The 18157-nt window shown below is 50.3% G+C and overlaps 1 protein-coding gene across 12 annotated transcripts in view; it reads left to right on the top strand.

Moving 5' to 3' along the window:
* The window catches only part of LOC118774041 (histone acetyltransferase p300-like), a 38659-nt gene extending 22675 nt beyond the window's left edge, over positions 1-15984 (top strand). For all 12 annotated transcript variants that reach the window (XM_036523227.1, XM_036523220.1, XM_036523205.1 and 9 more), the window contains exons 17-31: positions 910-1028; positions 2620-2859; positions 3475-3563; positions 6422-6502; positions 6995-7051; positions 7558-7635; positions 7878-7945; positions 8792-8942; positions 9740-9886; positions 10103-10216; positions 10528-10693; positions 11301-11468; positions 11572-11733; positions 12212-12493; positions 13048-15984. In XM_036523227.1, the coding sequence (XP_036379120.1) occupies positions 910-1028; positions 2620-2859; positions 3475-3563; positions 6422-6502; positions 6995-7051; positions 7558-7635; positions 7878-7945; positions 8792-8942; positions 9740-9886; positions 10103-10216; positions 10528-10693; positions 11301-11468; positions 11572-11733; positions 12212-12493; positions 13048-15957 (4832 nt within the window). In that variant the 3' untranslated portion in view covers positions 15958-15984. The remainder of the gene's footprint in view (positions 1-909; positions 1029-2619; positions 2860-3474; positions 3564-6421; positions 6503-6994; positions 7052-7557; positions 7636-7877; positions 7946-8791; positions 8943-9739; positions 9887-10102; positions 10217-10527; positions 10694-11300; positions 11469-11571; positions 11734-12211; positions 12494-13047) is intronic.
* The last annotated feature ends 2173 nt before the right edge of the window (positions 15985-18157 follow it).

Below are 18157 nucleotides of genomic sequence, written 5' to 3'. Positions count from 1 at the left end.
GTGGACTGTGTAGTTGTGAAGTCAGTCAAGCCCAGGGTCTTGTGATAAGATGGGGTTTCTTACTTTGGAGATGAATTGTCACGACATTTGATATTGGTCCTTGCAGAAAAAAGGCTGGAATGAATGCTTTCTTCCTATGTATGCAGACCCAAGCTACAAAGAGCTGCCAGCTTTCCAGTGAAACTGGGTAACAAGTTCCGACAAGTATCCAATATTAATATATGTGATTGATCCTCCCCCCCGCTTTAGTACACAGCTAAATCTTCACACCCATCCAAATGTTAAGCAATCATTTGTCAAATACATTTGAGTGGAGGCACGCATAACATAGCTGAAGGAGTAAATAATGTATTATTAATGAATTATCTGTACAAATTGCTTTGTCTCAATGTTTGCATGTTTGCTATCAAGCTGAAAAAACTGACAGATGTCCCCAGTGATTTTTTTTTTCAGATTGTTAGCTTAGTAAACTGCATTATTGCACTTGGCCAGCTGGATGTTATGAATCCTGTTCAGGGAGCTGAGGGGGTACTAGTCTGTCCATACAGTCAAATGGAAATGTGCTCAAGTGTAACAGTATGTGATGCGTCTGATTTTACCCGTGCAAATACACGATTTGTAATGCGTACAGTGTTGAATTTTAACGATTTGCAGAGAAGGGAAAGTGGAGTGTGGAAATAAACTAAGGGGAATTAGGCTATGTTTACATTTAGCCTTTTGGCAGATGCCCGTTATCCAGAGGGACCGGCAAAGTAAATGTACAAAATTGCGCACGATGATTGCACATTTGTTAACATGTTGAGTTTGATTTGAGTACGAGAATGACAGTGATAGACCCAGCTTTTGAAGCCGCTGCCCTGTACAGTACTGCATTGGACCCTCTCTCCCCTTCTCTCTCCCGCGTGCCAGTCTTCAAGCCCGAGGAGCTGCGCCAGGCCCTCATGCCCACCCTGGAGGCGCTGTACCGCCAGGACCCCGAGTCCCTGCCCTTCCGCCAGCCTGTGGACCCCCAGTTACTGGGAATACCTGTATGTATTCGCACTAGTAAACCAATGTTTCATTTCAAGTGTTGATACGCACTGTGTATTTATCGAGCGCTGTGACATTTGTAATCACGTTTTTGTGCGTGCGCACATGCCTCTTTAAACCTTTCACTGCCTAACAGTGCCCTTTTGAACGAAATGCGATTCTAGAAAGTTTCACATTAATAGCCTCCTGGACATGTGATATTTAGCCCAAACCAGTTTTGCAGGATTTTTGAGTAGCATTAAGAGGCACCCTCAATGACTGTTTTACTTGGCCTCTGATAAAATGTTTACGTGTGAATATTATACACCACTGAGGTGTGGTGGAGGTACGTCTTTCAGTTGACTAGTTATACACTATTTGTCTGCTTTACTGAGCAAAGGTCATCAAGGTCATGACTGCGTGTGGTATGTTAAGGGCAGTATTCTCTTCCTGTGTAGTGCGTTGGAGAATTATCTGACTGAGTAGTTGCTCGGCTGTAATGTTCTTTGAACTCTGCATATCTGCATTTTTTCAACTGCTGAAAATTTATAGCAAATTTAATTCTGTAATACCAGAGTATCCAGTCTCTTCATCTCTCATTAACAGCGTAATTCCCTTGTATAACTTGATACTTGCACAGCCACAGATAAAGGGCACGCTTGATTGGGACAATTTACGGAATTGAAACTTGTGTCATAATGCCAGCATTTATCTGGTTCTTCTGCTTGCCTGACGATTTGGCAGGCTTTTCCAATGCGGACTACAAGCCTGAGCCAGTTTGCCCGGTGGTGCAGGGCTCTCTCACTTATCATCCCCACAACTATTTGTTATCATACAGATATGAAAATGTGTAAATGGATATTGTTGGCGGCTAAGCTGTTTGTGTGTGAATTTTGAACGTGACCACTGGCTTTGATAAGAGGTGCTTATTGACGGGATGTAATGCGGGTCCCTGTGGGTGAGCGTGTCACACGGTGTGCGTGTCTTCTGCGTAGCAGGGGGTGTGGCTGTGCCACCGCGCTCACATTCTTCTCCAGGGTGGATTCTGCAGCGGAACTGCTTGGCGGCTTTGGTGTCATCTTCACACCTCAGCTGTTTTTTCTGTTAGCGCGCTGTTACTGTACCGCTTGTGCTTAGCTGTCCATTGGTCGGCTCGCGAATGCTGGCCTCCGTAGCGACAGCCAGTGTGAGTGTTTCCGTGTGCTTTTACAGTCCTCCCCATTCAGCTGTCCCCCCAGACCCGTGTTTGCCGCCAGGTGTATCAATTGACTGATCTCAGTGCAAAATGGTAGCTGTAGTTCTCACACTGTCCTGTGCAGCGCAGTATCATGAGTTAAGAAGTATGTGTGTTTTTAAAGGCAGTGGTTTTCACCCTGAAATCAAATTGTTTCATCAGCAGCCCTCCCTCTTCCACATGTATCAAAGAGGCAAATTTAAAGAAGGAACTGAGAACAGTAATATTGACGGAAAATTACTCTGCGCTCCGTAGCTTTGTTCCCCTGTTCTTTGTTTCTGGTTAGTGTGCACAGTGGCGACACCTGCCTCCCTTTCTCACCGCCTGCAACCCGCAGCAAACTGACCCCACCCTGTCCTCCCTGAACCCCCCCCCAGGACTACTTCGACATCGTGAAGAGCCCCATGGACCTTTCCACCATCAAGCGGAAGCTGGACACGGGGCAGTACCAGGAGCCCTGGCAGTACGTGGACGACATCTGGCTCATGTTCAACAACGCCTGGCTTTACAACCGCAAGACCTCCCGCGTCTACAAGTACTGCTCCAAGCTGGCCGAGGTGTTCGAGCAGGAGATCGACCCCGTCATGCAGGGCCTGGGCTACTGCTGTGGGAAGAAGGTGGGTCGGTGGAAGACCCTGTGTGTGTGTGTGTGCGCGCGCGCGCGTGAGTGCGTGTGTGTTCCTGCGTCGTAAGGTGGAAGGGTATCGGGCCGACGCCATGTCCTGTATGTACTGTTTTTTCATGCCAGCTTAGCGGATGCATTGTGTTCTCCTTGAAAGTCGCGCTGGGCTGGAGCGTCTGCTAAATGCATTGCGATGTCATAATGGCAGCTTGTGTCCAGCCTTACGGAGCTTTCATTGACAGCTTCAGCACTAAACGGTGTTGAAGCTCATGTGGGCGGGCACCCACCTGTAGCTTTAGCTGTGGCTGCACAGTAAAGCAGCGCAGCTGTTGAGCTCAGAGATCCTGATACTGATGCTGGATTCCCTCAGGGCAAATCAGACCTCTGTTGCGCTGCAGACTTCTGTTCGTGAAAGATGATTATAATCACAGTGAAGGTAATTTGATGTGGCCACCATAAACTAGACGACCTCTATAGTGTGGAGGAATTGTTACATTTGGTTGGGCTGTTTAAGTTTGTGGTCTTTAGGTGTATGTGTTGCCACGGCTTTAACATGTAAACGTTTTTCTTTCTCTCTATCTCTCTCTCTCTCTCTGTTTGTCTCCTTCAGCTGGAGTTCTCCCCCCAGACTCTGTGCTGCTACGGAAAGCAGTTATGCACTATACCCCGTGATGCTGCCTACTTCAGCTACCAGAACAGGTGAGGGGAAGGACAGCCCCCACCCAACTCGCGGGGGGTTGCACCTTGCCACTGCTGTACACCCATACGCACACAGACACACCTGGCGCCCTCCGAAACCCCCCAGCTGCACGACCGCTGGTGCAGACCCGCTGTCGTGTGCCCTCGCACTGTGACTGGCCCAGGCAGCGCCTGGCACACGCATGCGGTGTGGCAGGCATCACAGGGCCCGGGTTCCTGCAGACAGGAGCTCTGCGCTGCACAGGTCATTTACTTTGGTCCACATTTTCCGTTTCACATAGAGGGACGTACCTCTGGCCGCCCTCATTTGCTGTCTCCAAACGCAGGCAGGGAAGAGTGGCTTCCCATGCACTTACAAAAACACTGTGAATATTACACCAGTTACTCATCTTTGAATGAAAGCACACATGCAAGTTTGTTGGTTGCTCCGTAGAGGCGGTTGGACAAGTGCACAGTTGGAGAGAATTTCCTACACTTAATTACTCGTTCTGATAACTCTTTTGGAAGTTGCGTTGTATTTGTTGGGGCGGAGAAAGAAAGGATGGAAACCTCTCTGCACCTTTCAGTTGTGAATGTTTACCATCTGCTTTTGAGCTGGAAAATTCCAGCCCTTGAGGGCTGCAGTACCTGCTGGGTTTTGCTCCGTTTCAGCTCTTAATTGTATAAAAAAATCATAATTTAAACTGAAAGTCAACCCACCAGGTGCTGCAGCTATAAATCATTTGCTAATTAAACTCCAAAGGTCAACTCGAAGAAGACTCCAGCCCCTGAGGACTGCAATATCCCAGTCCTGATTTAATTCGTGTATTTTTTTGTTGATACCTTTAAAGATGTGATAATAGTGAAAAGCAGAAAATTAGCCTCTCTGCATGCACCACACATTTTAGGTGATGGTTAAATTCTTGTCTAGAAAGATGAGAAGATGTTTGAGACTTCCACTGGCTAAGTGGGGGAAAAAAAGGAAATCTTTTTCGTTTGTGTTAAACATTACATAAATCCAGTCTCAAATATTTAATCTACCATTTATATATATCACTACTGTGTGTCACTTAAATGTGCAGTCCAAAAAACACCATCCTCCCTATGGGCATCAGAGTCAAAGTGGTTGTGATGCTCAGGTGACAGGCACCAGTCCCATGAGAGCAGTGTGGGGAATCTTCACTTTATCCCTCTTGTTACCTGGGCCTTTGTTCTGATTTATGAATTTGAGTTACGGAAAGAGTGAATGCTATGAGCTCAGGCATTTTGATTGTTCAGCACACTCATAACCATGGTTCATTTCCCAGTTTTCAAACGTATGTAGTAACATCTCTCACACGTATGTAGTAACATCTCTCACACGTATGTAGTAACATCTCTCACACGTATGTAGTAACATCTCTCACACGTATGTAGTAACATCTCTCACACGTATGTAGTAACATCTCTCACACGTATGTAGTAACACCTCTCACACGTATGTAGTAACATCTCTCACACGTATGTAGTAACATCTCTCACACGTTTCATGGGAAAGGGGAATCGGCCTGTGTAATATAAAGGTGGAAACTACAGGTGTCAGTATTGGGTGGTTAATGAAAAGGCTGAGCCTTTGAAACAGTGACTAGAGTGGAATGTTATGTTGTGTTTGTTAATGTCAGTGATACCCAGAGGAAAGTTTTCATGATCGCAGGGAAACAATAGAACACTAAAGTAAATTTTATGGATGGCAAACTGGAAGTAAAGCAGCTCAACCAATCAAAAATGTTTTACAGTTATATTTTTTAATGCAATGTTTTTAATACGATTGACAGTTGTTTTACCATGCTGATGAATGCTTATGTTGCCCGCCAACCCTTTTCCCCAGTTTTCCTGTTGCAATAGTCATTGTTTATAATACCTTGGCATTTATAAAGGTGGTCCCTTTTTATTCCTGAATTTGTAAGTATGTCATATTTAAACTAACACTACAAACAACAAACAGGAGAAATTAAATGCATTCAGAATATATGTAGAGGATAACTTTTTCTGCCCTGAGTGACTCCCAAGTTTGCTTTTTCTAGTACATTTGCATGTATACATAAGTTTGAGTAAAAATTTGAACCACCTTATGTAAATGTATATTGGCTTTACCTTTTTTTTCCAAATTTGAGATTACATTTTATTTTGTACATTTTAAATTTACACAATTTACACTTGAGTAGTAAGTAAGTAAATTTAACATACATTTAAAGTCTATAGAATTAGCATTTTTCTTCTCAGGAAATAAGAATGGACCTTCTTTAAAATGGGCTTAGCAATGGAATGCTCCTGCACCTGCATTTAGTTTTATTTTCCTCATATCCATATTTATGCCATTCCACCCCCCCCCCCCCCAGCTGATTCTCCTGTTATTGTGTAGCTGTTATGTTTTGCTCAGAGACTTGTCTGGATGCTAATCGCTTTGCCTTGGCTTTCTGCTCTGTGTTATCTTGGATGTTGTGACGTCTCCCCCCTTCCCCTCTCTTTGTCGACTTGCATCCCTCCATCCTCCTTGTCTCGTGTGCATTGGTTCGTTCGTTTTACCCTCCCCATTGCCCACTTCCCTTTCCCTCCCTCCCTTCTAATGCTTACATGTGCATTGGTCTGCTTTGGTCTGATCCGCTTCAAAATTTACCCTACCTAAAAAAAAAAAAAAACCCAAAATAATCCTGCATCACGATTGGCTGCCCTGACGACAACCCTGCCCTCTGCTTCTCCTGTGTGCCTGCTTCCCCTTGGCCTGCCCTGCCCTGCCCTGCCCTGCCCTGATTGGTGGCTGCTTCCTCGTGCCCTCTCTGTGAATGGCCGTGCTGTGCGGAACGGTCTAGTTCACCAAAATATGGGCTTCTTGCTGACAGGTACCACTTCTGTGAGAAGTGTTTCAACGAAATCCAGGGCGAGAGCGTGTCCCTGGGGGATGACCCCTCCCAGCCTCAAACGTGAGTACCGTCCCGTCCTGTCACCTCACCCTCTTGCCCCTTCCTTCCACTTGGATTCACCGTTTCTTTGTACTGTTCATGGCATTTGGTCCGTTAAGTATTTTTGCACTTTGAGCTGTTAAACATTTAAATTTCATCCTCTCTTGTTCTGTAATCTTGACTTTGCTCATTCTTTCTTTTCCCTTTACCTATATTTATTATTATTTCCAATTTTCTGTTGGTCTCCTCTTCTTTGAATCAGATTCCCGCTCTCCCCCAATTCATTATACCTGCATGCCTTGGTATCCCTCTTTGGGGTCCATAGTTTATTTTTGACAACAGTCTTTTGGGTCTTGGACTGATGACTGAGAACTGTGCAGTGCAGTCTCATTGAGGGCACAGGTGGAAACCCTCAGAGAGCTTACTGTATGAACTCCCGGGGCCTGACCCCACCTGTCTGCTTAATCTGGCCCTCACGCCCTGCACTCCTGGGCTTCTCCCCTCTCATTACAGGTCTATCAGCAAAGATCAGTTTGAGAAGAAGAAGAATGACACGCTGGACCCTGAATTGTACGTTGGCTTTTTTTTTTTTCTCCTCCTTAGTTTTGAAAATGTTTCCGTTAACTGAGTGATTACTGTCAATTTAGATACTACTATGTGACAGGTTGCTGGCATTGCCCTATAGTGTAACAATTTTCTGTATATTGCAAGACAAAAGTATCATACTCTGTTGCCATACAGTGCACACAGGATGAACAGGCACTGTTTTGTAGTCAGACTGGTATATATTTTCTTTGATATCTGTACAGTAGCTGAACTGCATACACTTGTAACAGAGCTAGTATCAAGGCACAGAGCCAAATAAGGAAGCTGTAACAGACACGTTCATCGTGCCTTTTCACTCTGTTTCCTAGTATGGGTGACTTAAAAGATAGTGTTGTGTGGGGTGAGGTTGGAGCTGAATGCAGAGTTTAGGGATTTGGGGGGTGGGGGGTGGGCGTTTCGTCGGGGTGAAACCCTGAGCCAGATAATTGTGCATCCTGACTCTTAGTTATTTCTTTGTTTCCCCTCCCTAGGCTCGTGGAATGTATCGACTGCGGTCGTAAAATGCATCAGATCTGTGTTCTGCACAATGACACTATCTGGCCCTCAGGGTGAGTCTGTCTCCAGTCCTAGTCTTACCTCAGCTCTGATGGAGGGGAAGAATGCTCTTCCTGTCCTCTCACCGTTCTTTCCATCACGTCGTGCTCGCTCCTCTGTCCTGTGGACGCAAAGGATACGCCTTCCCGCCTTCTCTGCACAGCTGAAGAGAGCATCCGTTGTTTGATTATCCCGCTGCCGCTCTGACCCCTCTACCCTCTCTCTCCCCCCTGCGCCTCCTCTCTGCGCCCCACAGCTTTGTGTGCGACGGCTGTCTGAAGAAGTCCAATAAATCGCGGAAGGAGAACAAGTACGCAGCTAAAAGTAAGTGGAGCGCAGTGGGAGCCGGCTCCTCTGCGGTCGTGACTCTGTGTCACGCAGCGTGCATGTATCAGCCTCTGTCTGTGTTTCTCACGCCCTCCCCTTACGGAGGATTCCAGTCATAATTATATCTCTGTTTGTTCTCTCTCTATGTCGACATCTCGACATCTATATGTCGTTTTCAGGGAAAAAATGTAAATCCCCTTTCTTCTTCTTAAATTCTTTTATTCACAGTATGTAAAAATAAGGAAAAAAAATAGGTGTTCTGAAAGGGCGTCTGCGCCAGGATGGAATTGAAGTTTAACATGGATTGGCGCTAGGGGCCACGTCAGGTGTAATACTGTCCTAAAGCCCACTCCAAGTTTGTATGCGTACGGAGATATCAGTGTACAATACCCGACTCTTGTTACTGCAGTCAGGCTATGCAAAAGGCTTGTCTTTTGTTGCCCAGCAACACTGATCTGGTTCTATACTTTTCTGAAGGAAAGCTGCTACTACTCAGTGCTCTTCGGTAGTAGACAGGAGAGGGAAGATATTGGCAATTTTTGTGTATCTGAAGTTGTTTTCAAGTTGCAGTGACTTGCATTGTGATGTTCACCAGAATCCTTGCCTCACAAATACATTAATAAAGATCAGGCAGAGCTGATTGTGACAAACCATTCCAAAGGATTTATTAAATTAATAATCAAACTGGCTTCGAGTGTACCACTGTGCAACATTTGTCTGTGTAAGGGGAAAGTGCTTCAGTTCACTCCGCTTACCAGTCGTGTCTGTTTTCTTTCCTTTGACTTTATCATCCACCATCTTCCCTCCATCCTCCTCCTCCTCGTCCGGCCCTGCGTTTCACAGGGCTGCCCCAGACGAAACTGGGCTACTTCCTGGAGACACGGGTGAACGATTTTCTGAGGCGGCAGAACCACCCAGAGTCCGGCGACGTCACTGTCCGCGTGGTCCACGTCTCCGACAAGGTGGTGGAGGTCAAGCCTGGCATGAAGGCCAGGTGAGCCTCACGGGGAGACCGGCAAGGGAGGAGAGGAGTCAGAGACGGGGAGGAGAGGAGTCACAGATGGGGGGGAGATGAGTCAGAGACGGGGAGGAGAGGAGTCAGAGACGGGGAGGAGAGGAGTCACAGACGGGGGGGAGACGAGTCAGAGACGGGGAGGAGAGGAGTCAGAGACGGGGAGGAGAGGAGTCACAGACGGGGAGGAGAGGAGTCAGAGACGGGGAGGAGAGGAGTCACAGATGGGGGGGGAGACGAGTCAGAGACGGGGAGGAGAGGAGTCAGAGACGGGGGGGAGAGGAGTCAGAGACGGGGGGGAGACGAGTCAGAGACGGGCGGGAGAGGAGTCAGAGACGGGGAGGAGAGGAGTCAGAGACGGGGAGGAGAGGAGTCACAGATGGGGGGGAGACGAGTCAGAGACAGGGAGGAGAGGACTCACAGACGGGGGGGAGGGTGGAGGGGATCTGCAGAGAGAAGAAGGAGTGGAGTCGCAGAGAAATTAAACCATTGAATTGGCTTAATTTTTGTTACGTCTAAATTCACATCTGGCACAAGTTGTGTATGTGGCAGGGACAGACCACACGAGAGGAAGGTAGCAGCTGAAGGAAGATATGAATAGCAACGGGTTGACTGGAGTGTAGTGAAGGAGTGAAGATAATCAAGCTGGTGTGACTGGACAATAAATGCTGTCATTGAGCATTCAGTGCTGTCATTGAGCGGGTAACAGGACATTAAGGGTACATTATGTGTTGCTATACCTGTATGCCAACTCTCCTACGCCCCTGTGCTTTCTGCAGGTTTGTGGACAGTGGGGAGATGGCAGAGTCCTTCCCTTACAGGACGAAGGCGCTGTTTGCGTTCGAGGACATTAATGGAGCTGACGTCTGCTTCTTCGGCATGCACGTGCAGGAGTACGGCTCGGACTGCCCGCCGCCCAACCAGAGGTGAGCGAAACAGCCCTGCGCGTGTGCCCGAAAACCCGTGCTTCAGTCTCCTCGTAATCCCCATCGTTCCTCAAGACATTACACTCTGATTACCCTCCCTTGGCCCCTGTAAATGGCCTAATCATTTACCCGCTTTCTTTCCATCTTTCCTGCTTTGTGCTCTTTGTTGCGTTTTGTGGTGACCTCTGCCTGCTTCCCTCTCCCCTCCTCCTCCAGGCGGGTGTACATCTCCTACCTCGACAGCGTGCACTTCTTCCAGCCCCGCTGTCTGAGGACCGGCGTCTACCACGAGATCCTCATCGGGTACCTGGAGTACGTCAAGAAGCTGGGGTGAGGAGGCCGTGACCGCGTCTGCTGCTCTGCCGTGGGCTGAGCGATACGGAGCTCTCTCTCTCTCTCTCTCTCTCACACACACACACACACACACACACACACACACACACACACACACACACACGTCTGCCCTCTCTCACACTACTGTCCCCACATGCTTTCAGTTTCATTTGTTGTCTGCCATTGGTGTGCCGTTCACATGATCAGTTACCTTGGCAGCCAGCCTATCAGCTTCTCTAAACTGCCCTGTGAGCGGTGTTGTTTAGTACTTGGTAATGTAAAACTCCATTGTTGCTCCTCTGCTTCAGGTTTACGACAGGGCACATTTGGGCCTGTCCCCCAAGTGAAGGAGATGACTACATCTTCCACTGTCACCCTGCTGACCAGAAGATCCCCAAGCCAAAGCGCTTGCAAGAGTGGTACAAGAAGATGCTGGACAAGGCCGTGTCCGAGCGCATCGTTCACGACTACAAGGTAGGAACAGGAGTAATTCAATGAAAAATCTGGTTATGAAATCTGTCGTGGTTTATACAACAGACAGAACCATTTCTTTTGCCATTACTTCTCTGGAAACAAATGTTTCTCCAAACAACCACCGCCAGTGCTAGGTCAGGTTACCATGTGATGAGCTTTGTTTTTGTTTAAGGATGCATGCTAATGGTTAATGACTGGATTTTATGTTATATAACACATAGTCTGGTTGTTGGTGGTATTACTTTTATTAAAGTAAACATCTCTTAATTAAAACACAGATTTCCATTTTGTGATAAAGCAGACATGCAGACTATACTTTGGTTACTTAGTAACATGGCTAGTCTTTTTTTTTTTTTTTAATGGACTGATTAAAGTGAGCAATGTATCCTTGACTTTTCTGTGTGTAAGCTGGAAATGGGCTGGAGAAAAAATATTTTATTTCATGTCACTGAACATTGTAGTGCTTGAGCAAGCCGATGAAGCCTTTATATGGAAAATGTGTTTAAATGTGTGTTGCAACGTATGATGGTTGTTTTTTTTAAGTGTACATTTCTATTTTCTCCCTTCTGTCTTCATGAATTGATGGATATTTCCACTGTTCTCCCAGGATATATTTAAGCAGGCGACCGAGGATCGTCTCACCAGTGCGAAGGAGCTGCCCTACTTTGAGGGCGACTTCTGGCCCAACGTGCTGGAGGAGAGCATTAAGGAGCTGGAGCAGGAGGAGGAGGAGAGGAAGAGGGAGGAGAACAGCACCTCCAGCGAGAGCATCGACGTGAGTGGTCAATCCAGACGGGAAGGAAGGGAAATGCACTTTCCAGAAGGTGTGCAAAAGCTTCCGGTCTGACAGTGCTCTTTTACCTCTCTGATGCCTTCAGGCCTCTAAAGGTGACAGCAAGAATGCGAAGAAGAAGAACAGCAAGAAGACGAGCAAGAACAAGAGCAGCCTGAGCCGAGCCAACAAGAAGAAGCCGGGGATGCCCAACGTGTCCAACGACCTGTCCCAGAAACTGTACGCCACCATGGAGAAGCACAAGGAGGTGAGCGGCTCGCACACGTACTCACTCACACAGGGCCCTGGCCTACCCTGGAGCCTCGAGCAAGCAAGTTCTCACACACAGTCAGCTTCGATTCATGCATGCGTGTACACGCATTACATGCATTTACATTACATGTATTTGACTATTGGCCCTTGCCCACAAAACTAAACTTGAAAGTGAATCTTTCTACAAACAGTTACCCAAACTGATTCAGATGACCCAGACTGATTCAAATGACCCAAGCTGATTCGCATGACCCAAACAGAATCGGATTCAGTATTCAAAGTATCTCAAAAGTAGCAGGTCATTTGCACCAATGACTTGTTCACTGCATTTAGTTTATGCCAGTCATATTGTGGCTGACCTGCCACACCAGCACAGTGTGTGATTGCCACTCGGTGAGGTTAAGTCTGAGCGTTGCTGCAAGTTGGCCATGTCTGAGGCTTTCCCTTTTGCACCCTCCTCTCTGCCCCCGAAGGTGTTCTTCGTGATCCGGCTCATCGCGGGCCCCACCGCCAACTCCCTCCCGCCCATCGTGGACCCGGACCCGCTGATGGCGTGCGACCTGATGGACGGGCGGGACGCCTTCCTGACGCTTGCGCGGGACAAGCACCTGGAGTTCTCCTCGCTGCGGCGCGCCATGTGGAGCTCCATGTGCATGCTGGTGGAGCTGCACAACCAGAGCCAGGACCGCTTCGTCTACACCTGCAACGAGTGCAAGCACCACGTGGAGACCCGCTTCCACTGCACCGTGTGCGAGGTGAGGAGGCGGCGGGGGGTTCGAGGCGATCTGCGCGCGCTGCGCACACGCTGTCCTCCACACTGCTGAGGCATTACGGGGGGAGAGGGGAGAGGGAAGGGGCCGCTGTTGCTACACAGCGTACACCTGTGTGAGGAGGAGGACCTGGGGGCGGGAGGACAAAGTGTGGCTTTGACATGAATAGGACTGAATTGTGGTGGGCAGCAGGCATAGAGAAGTAAGGAGCCACGGTCACTGTGGTCAGCGTTACATTACATTCATTTAGCAGACGCCCTTATCCAGAGCGACTGACAGCACAAAAGAACAGAAGTGTATCCATTCAGGTTGAATGAGCAGAAGTTTGAGACCGGGGTACCAACGCTCCTAGGCCAGTGAGTGTGGGCGTAGCGCTATTCAAGCCTTACCACAAGTTTTCTTGTGCAGCCTGACTAGACAAGAGAAGTCAAGTATACTACCATACATCACAGTCACTAGATCACACAATCCAAAACGCATCACCACACTGCACAAACTATACTGTTGTAACCCTCTGTACTTTTCTCCTCTCTTCTCAGGACTACGACCTCTGCATCACCTGCTACAACATTAAGGGCCACGAGCACAAGATGGAGAAGCTGGGCCTGGGGCTGGACGACGAGAGCAACAGCCAGGCGGCGGCCTCCATGCAGAGCCCCGGGGACTCGCGCCGCCTCAGCATCCAGCGCTGCATCCAGTCGCTGGTGCACGCCTGCCAGTGCCGCAACGCCAACTGCTCGCTGGCCTCCTGCCAGAAGATGAAGCGGGTGGTGCAGCACACCAAGGGCTGCAAGCGCAAGACCAACGGCGGCTGCCCCATCTGCAAGCAGCTCATCGCCCTCTGCTGCTACCACGCCAAGCACTGCCAGGAGAACAAGTGCCCCGTGCCCTTCTGCCTCAACATCAAGCACAAGCTCCGGCAGCAGCAGCTGCAGCACCGGCTGCAGCAGGCGCAGATGCTCCGCCGCCGGATGGCCAGCATGCAGCGGACGGGCCAGCCGGCGGGCGGCGGGGGGCTCCCGTCCCCCGGGAACAACGGCGCCACCGCCCCCAGCACGCCCACGTCGTGCGGCACCCAGCCGCCCACCCCGCAGACCCCCACGCAGCCCAGCCTGCCGGCCCTGCCTCAGCCGGGGGTCCCCCCGCAGCAGCAGGGCCCTCCGCAGGGCGGGGTGCCCCAGCACCACCTCCACCACCACCTGCAGCAGATGCCGGGAGGGGGCGTGATGGGCTCGCCTCAGCATCCGCAGATGGGTGGCCAGGTCCCCCAGCCACAGGGTCCGCTGCCCAACAGCCTGCCTCCCTACACGCCCCGGCCCCCCGGCTCTTCTCCGCACTCTCAGTCCCAGGGGAAGCCGGGGCTGGGCCCGGCCACCCCTCCCCAGCAGCACCCCAACCCCGGCCAGCCCCCCACGCCTCAGCAGCAGCAGCAGCAGCAGCAGCAGCACTCGGGACCGCCGCCGGCCGCCGTGGAGATCGCCATGAAGATCCAGCGCGTGGCCGAGACGCAGAGGCAGATGGCGCAGGCGCAGATCCTCCAGCGGCAGGCGGCGCAGGCGGCCGGCATGATGCCCCCCCACCCGCACCACCAGCCCCCGCAGCCCCAGGCCCCGATGGGCATAAACCACCCGGGGGGAGGCATGGTGGGGGCCCCCGGGCTGCCCCCCCAGGCGCAGGCGGCCGCCGCCAGGGCCCACATGGAGCAGCAGCAGCAGCAGCAGCAGGGCATGGTAGTAGGGGCAGGCATGCAGCAGCAGCAGCAGCAGCAGGCCAACCCTCAGGCCCAGCTCCCTCCCCAGGTGCAGCTCCAGCCGCAGCAGCAGGGGGCGCCGCAGCTCCCGCCCTCCCAGCAGCAGCAGTGGGGCGGCCCGTCCATGCAGCCGCAGCAACAGAGGCAGGGCATGATGGGACAGATGGGACATCCGGGGATGGTGACGGCCCAGCAGCAGCAGCAGGCGGGGCGCGGCGGGATGATGGGCATGCCGGGAGCTCCGGGCGGGGCGGCGGGGGGTGGAAACCTGCCCCAGGCCGCCCTGCAGGAGCTCCTCCGCAACATGCCCTCTCCCCGCTCCCCCATGCAGCAGCAGCAGGTCCTCAACATCCTCTGCTCCAACCCGCAGCTCATGGCCGCCTTCATCAAGCAGCGGGTGGCCAGGTACCAAGCCGGGACGCAGGGCGGGGCACCAGGTGGGGTACAGGGCGGGGCGCCGGGCGGAGCCCCGCCGGGTATGGACGGTCAGCCGGTCAGCGTGAACCCCGGAGCCCCGGCAGGGATGCATATGGGCCAGGGTGTGGGCATGCCTTCCATGGCTCAACTCCAGCAGCAGCAGCAGCAGCAGCAGCAACAACAACAGCAACAGCAGCTTCAACAGCGCCCCCTAATGGCTGGGAATTTGCAGCAGCAGCAGCAGCAGCAAATGGCGGCTCTCCAACAGCAGCAGCAGCAGCAGCAGCAGCAGCAGGGCGGCATGCAGGGCCAGGGTTCCCCGATGGCCAACATCAACCCTCAGTTCAGAGAGCTGCTGATGAGAAGGCACATGCAGCAGCAGCAGCAGCAGCAGCAGAAGATGGGCAACCACGCCCAGTTCCAGCAGCCCCAGCCCCCCCAGCAGCAGCAGCAGCAGGGCTACCTCGGCCAGCCCGGCATGCCCCCCCAGCAGCCCGGAGGGCCACAGCAGGGGCCCCAAGCGGGGCAGCAGCAGCAGGGCTACCCAGGATCGGTATCCCAGCAACAGGTTGCCGCGGCGCTGCAGCATAGGCTCCAGCAGCATCAGCACCATCTCCAGATGCAGCAGCAGCAGCAGCAGCAGCAGCAGCAGCAGAACCCCATGGTGGGGCTGCAGGGGGCTGACGGCACAGCCGGGGGTGGAGGGGGCGGAGTCCCCCCCCAGCAGCAGCAGCAGCAGCAGCCCGGCCCCCAGCCTCCGTCTTCCCAGGCCATGCTCCAGCAGGCCATCCACCAGAGGCTCCTCCAGCAGCAGCAGCAGCACCTGGGCGGCGGCTCACCAGCCCAGCACAGCAGCCCCATGAGCCCCCAGCAGCAGCAGCAGATGTCCCAGCCGCTGCCCTCCTCGCTCAGCAGCCAGGTGCGCTCGCCCCAGCCCTCCCCGCGGCCCCAGTCCCAGCCGCCCCACTCCAGCCCCTCCCCCCGCATGCAGCCCCAGCCCTCCCCCCACCACATCTCCCCCCAGACGCAGACGGGATCCCCGCACCCGGGACACCTCCCCCAGCACCACCCCGGCATGGGGCCGCCCCCGCCCCAGCAGCAACAGCAGCAGCAGAACCCCAACGCCATGGACCCGGGCCCCTTCGGCGCCGACCAGAACGCCATGCTGTCGCAGCTGGGCGGGATGGGGGGCCTGCACGGGCCCGGGCAGGCGGACATGTTGGCGGGCGGCAGCCAGGACCTGGGGGCCAACATTAATCACAACACCTTAGACATCATGTAGCATTACAGTGCATTCAAAACCGTTCATCTGGGGCTGTTTTAGGATTTTTATTATTATTTAATGTCCTTCAGTATAAATAAATGAACTTCCTATGGGAGATGCTACAATAAAGCAACAAATCAATGAATGAAAAATTAAATGAATGGTAAATTATTGCTGTTAATATATATATGTATATATATATATATATTTTGCCAATTGTGTACAAAGTTTTGGGGGAGTCCTCCTTTAGAGAATGACAGGTAATATTTTTGGGGGGTATTTGCCTTTCTTAATAAATATTTTTAAGATTTTAAAAGCGGCAAAAAAATTAAAGAGCAAAGTGACTTAACATAATGGTCTTTTTTTACTGTATGTTTCTCTCCATAAACCAGTCATGATTGTATCCGTCTTGCAGAGTGAAGTGGATATATTATTGTTATTAATATTAATAATTTGTCTTGATCCAAACATCACAACATATCTTCCTTCTAAGTTTGGGTTTGCTTTATTTTTTTTTTTCCTGACGGTTTGTTGGCATATATGTACTTTGAGACTGCTAAATTTCGGAAAGAGTATATTTTTGTTAGAGACTGTTAAAATGTGCTTGGGGTTTCAAAAGGGTGATGTTATAACGTTTTGCTTTTAGAATTTTGCTAGGGGGCGGGAGGGGGTGGGGGAAGGGGAGGGGGGTTTAAATGAAACTTTACAGTGTTGGTGAGAACTGTCTCGCAGAGTGCCAGTCTCACACTTACTTATCATCGGGAATGCCAACCAATAGTGTGTCGGTTTTCATTTATGAGCCACGCCCCTCCATCACACACACACGCCCCCTCCTATGAATGTGCACTCCTTGTATTTGACATATGTGACATTTGATGTACTGCTGAATCGAGGGGGGGGTGAGGGTGGGGGTGAGGGGGGGTTAGGTTCAGCAGTATGCTTGTGTGTGTGTGGTGGAGATGGGCTTGCGGGGTGGGTCGTTTGAAGTCTACCAGTGGATTTATGTAATGGGACTGTACTGGAGAATTCTGAAATGAACTCTGCTGAGGAGACATAACTGAGGAGGGGGAAAGCAGGAGAGTGGGGGTGACGAAGATCAGCCCGCTTGGACTGTGACTGCACCAGGAAAAACTGCCTCCCTGACCCCCCCCCCCACCTCCCCCACCTCCCCCAATGAAGTAACAGTTCCACCCCTTCCCAATTTCTCCATGCTCAGAACTTTGGGAATTTAATTTAATATTTTTTACTGTACAAAGAAAACAACAAAACTGTGGACTTATTAAATACTGTTTTTGTAATAAAATGAAAATTAAAAAATCAAAGTTGTACAGACTTTAAGACAGACAGACAGAAGGACAGGGAATTTTTTTGTATCTGCTTTTTCCCAGTAAGTTAGTTTGGAATTGCAGAAATAATTTGAAGTCAGGATTCCACATGAAATGTTTAAAGCTTTAGGAATTTGGGGGGTGGGGTGTAGTTGAGACCAGCACCAATGCGCCTTTTGTGTAATTTAAAAATGTTCTAATAATGACACTGAGATGCTGGTGTGTACTGCACACCAACACGGTTTCTCTCTCTAACATACACAGACAGACAGACACACAGACACACATATATATATATACACACACCCCCACACACACACATATATACACACACAATGTGCCGTGGATTTGGGGCTCACCCAGTGTGTGTCAGAAGGTGGACTGGTGGTTTGCTTTAAAAAAAAAAAAAATAGAAATGGACACAATAATCACAAGTTCACACTATTTTCCTTTAAGGGGTGAGCTAAAGGAAAGTACCACACAATGTAAACAGTGGCAATATGGCTTGAGACTTATTTTGTAAAAACAAAAAAAAACTCCTTTTATATATAGATATATTATTTAATTTTATTTTTGAAAAGGAAAACTTGAACCTACAGGAATTAATAAACTTTTTTTTTTGTACTGAAGATGTAAATGTGATGCAAAATGACACTGAGTTCGCGCTCCTCCCGAAGGGGAGTGCTGAGAAAAATCATGCCATTCTGAACATCCAGTTGGCATACTTGCATATATAAATATATACATACTGAATCGCTGTGCAGACTGCAGCCACTCAACTCTTGTTGTTTTTTTTCCTGAAAGAGAGATGGACTCGGACTGGAAAAAAAAAATCTTTTTGTTTTGTTTCAAAAGGAAACTTTGGCCACTTGTCTTGTTGACATATTTTGGTG

The sequence above is a fragment of the Megalops cyprinoides genome, chromosome 1 (assembly GCF_013368585.1).
Source record: "Megalops cyprinoides isolate fMegCyp1 chromosome 1, fMegCyp1.pri, whole genome shotgun sequence".
Taxonomy (NCBI): Eukaryota; Metazoa; Chordata; class Actinopteri; order Elopiformes; family Megalopidae; genus Megalops; species Megalops cyprinoides.
The sequence above is the reverse complement of the archived record's forward strand: the minus strand, read 5'-3'. Positions and strand labels throughout refer to the sequence as shown.